Consider the following 2,842-nt stretch of genomic DNA (forward strand, 5'->3'; position numbering starts at 1 on the left):
TAGTCATTATTTAAGAATTGAAATCCTTTAGTCATTATTTAAGAAGTGATTTGTCACATATACAGTACTTTCTACATTCACTTTCATAAGAAAATTTGACATAACAACTAAAATTGATAATATGGATTATGGTTAAATATGACATATATATTTACATTAATTTTTTATTTATATTTTTGGTAAACCTTTTAAAATATGACAATATACTCATACAGTACATTTAATATTGATTTATATTTTGTAAACTTTTTAGAATATGGTAATAACTCATATATCATCATTAAAATAAATAGATCCAAGTATGTAAAATTTCAAAATATTTTTTTATAATTATGAAATTTTTATTACTAAAGTTTTCTACAATATATTCAGTAATAAAAATTAGTTTATTAGTAGAAAACTTTATGCAAGTTAATTTAATATATTTAACTTAAAGAAATAGATTAAAAATAAGATTATAATTTTAAATATAATATACATATATATATACTGGTAAAAATAATAAAATCTATAATATTAATAAATTTTTATTGTTAAAAATATTTTAAATTTAGAAAATTCATTAATGTATATGGTATAGAAAAACACCTAGTAGTATATATAACCATATACTCAAATTAAAAATAAATAAAAATTGGTTAATCATCCTTGCGAGTTCTTCAATTTTTCTCCCCCTAACCCGATAATGTCTCCTCCTCTGATGAAAGTCAGGAAACTATCTTCATTCATCGCTGGCAAGAGACCACGAGAAGATGCTAATGATCCGTCGTCACCCTCACTTTATTGGTTGCCCGACGAAATCGTTTTGCAGTGCTTACTCCACGTCCCAAAAAGCTATGACCTAAACCTATCTTACGTTTCCAAAACCCTAAGGTCTCTTGTTCGCTCTCCTGAGCTCCACCGTTTGCGGTCTTTACTCCCTAGAAACTCCATCTACCTCTCCTTCCATGCTCTTCACAAGACCGACCAATATTGGTTCACTCTCCGTCCGATTCAGAGATCGAAACCGGAGATTAAGTACCGATTGATCCCGGTTAACTTACCTTCTCATCCTTTTATGTACCATTCTTCAGCTGTAGCGGTTGGCTCAAAGATCTTCTTCGTTGGTGGATCATCCGAACCTTCTTCTGATCTTTGGATTCTTGATACTCGTTCTGGAGAGTTAGCACAAGGACCAAGCATGAAGGTGGCTCGAACTTGTCTCTCCCTTGTCGTCGGAGTGATCAACGGGAAGATATACGTGATCGGAGGGTGCCTAAACAAGATCCAAGTCGAGGTTTATGATCCAAAAGCGCGAAGTTGGAAAGTCGGGGAGAGTCCTGACGAGAGGTTTCAACTCGGACTAATGAAGCAGTTAAGTGCGTCACTTGATTGGAACGTTTATTCTGCTCAGACTGGGAAAATCAATGTGTACAATGCGAGACATGGTAGAAGATTGGAGACAGTGAAGATGCCAAGTGATGTTGTCTGGTGCATGTGTGTAGTCGCTGATTTGCTTTATGCTTACTATTTTCGTGATGGGTTGATGTGGCTTGATGCAAAGCGTAAGATATGGAAAAGAGTTGTTGGTGGTTGTTGTGATGATTTGAAGACACTTGGTGTTGAGTTTCATGAAGCTGTAATGGAGGAATATAATGGAAAGCTGGCGATTTTTTGGCCCGGTCCTTTGGTTGAGAGGAAGATAAAGATTAAGTGTGCGTTGATCGCTTTGGATTGGGTTGGTGATGGAATGCGTGGGAAGATGGAGTGGTCTGGCACTGTAGCTAAAATGCCACATGACTATTGTTTTCATAATTCTTTTGTTGTTTCTGGGTGAGGTCCATTTATTGTTTAGTGACTTCCCCGCTATTTGTAAAATATGGTTTGTATCCTGTAACATGGCTACATGAGCTCTGCCTGAGTTTTTATGCCTTTTTTTTTGAGAAACAATTACTGTTGAAGTTCTTTGCAATCTTTAGACAAGTTGTGTTTGCATGTCTCTGCGATCTCTTGTCTTTTTTTTGGTCGAATGCGATCTCTCGTCTTTAAGGTTGTTTTATATTGGAAACTACATGGGGTGCAGTGTCGATAACTTTCATTCAAATTCATGTTTCTTGATAAATGACGAGTCAATAACTTTCACTGAAAATACTAGTATGCTTGGAGAAACTAAACACGAATCTTACGAAATCTAAAAATGAAATCTGAATTTTTTCAAGATCTGTTTCGTGAAAAAAACTTCTAGAGAAGTTTTTTCGTTGATGCATATGTTAAGTCTTTTGGTCAATGCATATATTAGTTTAGTAATTGATTATTTTATATGTGTTTCATATAAGATTTCTAGTAGTATAAAAATTGAGTAAACTTATAGAAAAGTCTTCATTAATAAAATGTTAATTTTAAATTTTGCTGAAATTTGAGTTTTCCAAAGAATCAAAAAGAAAAGTCTTCTTAAGTCTGACAAGAAGTTATTTTTGCAATTTAAAATAAAAATATTAACATTTAATTATTTACAATACTTCTTCAGAAGTTTTTAGGCGGAAAACTTCTCAAAAAGTTTTCTTTAATTTTATTCAAAGACTAATTAAAAATTTGGTTTTTAAAACAGACTTATTTAGAAGTATTTTCTTGAAAAGTTAAATATAGTCAATTGTAAACTAACCCACTCAAACTTCTTGAGATACCTCGAGGAGTTCATGCGACGATACAAAGACTTTTATAAAAGTCTACTCTGAGAATTTTCAGGAAGTCTTGTTTGGAAAAAAAATATTTGGAAAATTTCGATCAATTGCAAAACTAATTTGTTTGTAAACTTCTAGAAAAAATTTCTCTAGTATAATTGATTTTTTTAAAAAATATGAAA

General features: G+C 32.2%; 1 protein-coding gene across 1 annotated transcript; it reads left to right on the top strand.

The window, feature by feature from the left end:
• Positions 1–646: 646 nt before the first annotated feature.
• LOC108811162 (F-box/kelch-repeat protein At2g22050-like) lies at positions 647–1,905 on the top strand. The gene has a single exon (XM_056988024.1). It carries the CDS (start codon positions 686–688, stop codon positions 1,814–1,816), a length of 1,131 nt encoding a protein of 376 aa, XP_056844004.1. The 5' UTR covers positions 647–685; the 3' UTR covers positions 1,817–1,905.
• Positions 1,906–2,842: the final 937 nt, after the last annotated feature.

The sequence above is a fragment of the Raphanus sativus genome, chromosome 6, assembly GCF_000801105.2.
Source record: "Raphanus sativus cultivar WK10039 chromosome 6, ASM80110v3, whole genome shotgun sequence".
In the NCBI taxonomy this organism is placed as follows: domain Eukaryota; kingdom Viridiplantae; phylum Streptophyta; class Magnoliopsida; order Brassicales; family Brassicaceae; genus Raphanus; species Raphanus sativus.

Coding starts and splice junctions, on each gene's coding strand:
- LOC108811162 (XM_056988024.1), top strand. CDS start 686: ATGTCTCCTCCTCTGATGAAAGTCAGGAAACTATCTTCATTCATCGCT.